The 1,580-nt window shown below is 39.0% G+C and overlaps 1 protein-coding gene across 1 annotated transcript; it reads right to left on the bottom strand.

Annotated features, from left to right (window-relative positions):
- Window positions 1-392: 392 nt before the first annotated feature.
- LOC138871037 (uncharacterized) lies at window positions 393-740 on the bottom strand. The gene has a single exon (XM_070148887.1). It carries the CDS (start codon window positions 738-740, stop codon window positions 393-395), a length of 348 nt encoding a protein of 115 aa, XP_070004988.1.
- Between the last annotated feature and the right edge of the window lie 840 nt (window positions 741-1,580).

Here is a 1,580-nt window from a genome sequence, read left to right as displayed (position 1 = left end):
TAGACCGGGAATTATGTTCTTTCCATGTGTCTTTCAGGTCATAATTCATCATTTAGTGCGGGTTAGCTTTTTGCCTATCATCTAAAATCGTTAGTAAAATTTTAACAATTCAAAAATAAAAGTTATTAATGAGGATACTTGCCCGTGGGTATTTCTTTTCCTTAGAAATAGTATCTCTTCAGATGAACAACATTCCAATTTGAAGGTAGAATCTTGCCATCCAGTGTTTCAAGTTCGTATGCTCCTTTTCCTGCGATACCATGAATCTTATAAGGCCCTTCCCAAGTTGGACTTAACTTTCCTGCATTAGCTGCCCTCGTGGATTGGAAAACTTTCTTGAGTACGAAGTCCCCAATCTTGAAGTATCTGAGACGAGCTTTCCGGTTATATTATCACTCCATAACTTGTTTTTGCGCTGCCATCCATATAAATGCAGCTTCCCTCCTTTCTTCAAGTAAATCCAAGTTTACTCGTATCTCTTCTTCATTTGATTCCTCAGTAGCTTGTGTATATCTCGTACTTGGTTCCCCTATCTCGACTGGAATTAAGGCTTCAGCTCCGTATACAAGTGAGAATGGTGTTTCCCCCGTACTTGTTTTTGTGGTTGTTCGATAAGCCCACAAGACCCCAGGTAACACCTCTGGCCAATTGCCTTTAGATTCCTCCAATTTCTTCAAGTTGTTGATAATGACTTTATTTATTGAGTCAGCTTGTCCATTACCCACCGGATGGTAAGGCATTGAAGTAATGCTTTTAATTTGCCAACTTTGAAAAAATTCTGTGATTTGCGTGCCTATAAATTGTGGGCCATTATCACATAGGATTTTCTTTGGTACCCCGAATCGGCATATGACGTTTTGCCAAATGAAATCTCTAACTTCTTTTTCTCGTACCTATATAAAAGCTCCTGCTTCTACCCACTTAGTAAAGTAATAAGTGAGTATTAAGAAAAATCTTACCTTGCCTTTAGCTTGCGGTAGTGCAACCACGATATCCATCCCCCATTTCATAAAAGGCCACGGTGCAATGACCGGATGTAATAATTCAGCAGGTCGATGCATGTTGTTACCGTATCTTTGGCACTTGTCACATTTAGCCACAAAATTTTCGTGTATTCTTCGATTTTAGGCTAGTAATAGCTGGCTCTAATCATGGTTTTTACTAAAGATCTTCCTCTCGCGTGATTACCACAATGTCCCTCGTGTATTTCTCTCATCACATACTCTGTTTGAGAAGGCCCAAGGCATCTTGCTAGAGGACCACCGAACATTTTACGATAAAGATTGCTTTGCTTTAAATAGTATCGAGCAACTTTTTTGCGAAGTGCTTGGGCCTTTTTCTTATCTTCAGGTAAAATTCCATACTGCAAAAAATTGACAATATCGTTCCTCCAATCCCAAGTTAGATTATTGAAATTTACCTCGCTTTTGTCTTAATCAAGTACGGAATGAAATAAATGAATCACAGAAGTATTTTCATCATTCGTTACTTCTGCAGCAAATGCAAGATTAGCTAGGGCATCTGCCTCTACATTTTCCTCTCTTGGCATCTGCACGACTTTCCAAGTTTGAAATTGTCTG

This window comes from Nicotiana sylvestris, chromosome 6, assembly GCF_000393655.2.
Source record: "Nicotiana sylvestris chromosome 6, ASM39365v2, whole genome shotgun sequence".
Taxonomy (NCBI): domain Eukaryota; kingdom Viridiplantae; phylum Streptophyta; class Magnoliopsida; order Solanales; family Solanaceae; genus Nicotiana; species Nicotiana sylvestris.
This window is presented reverse-complemented; position numbering and strand designations above follow the sequence as displayed.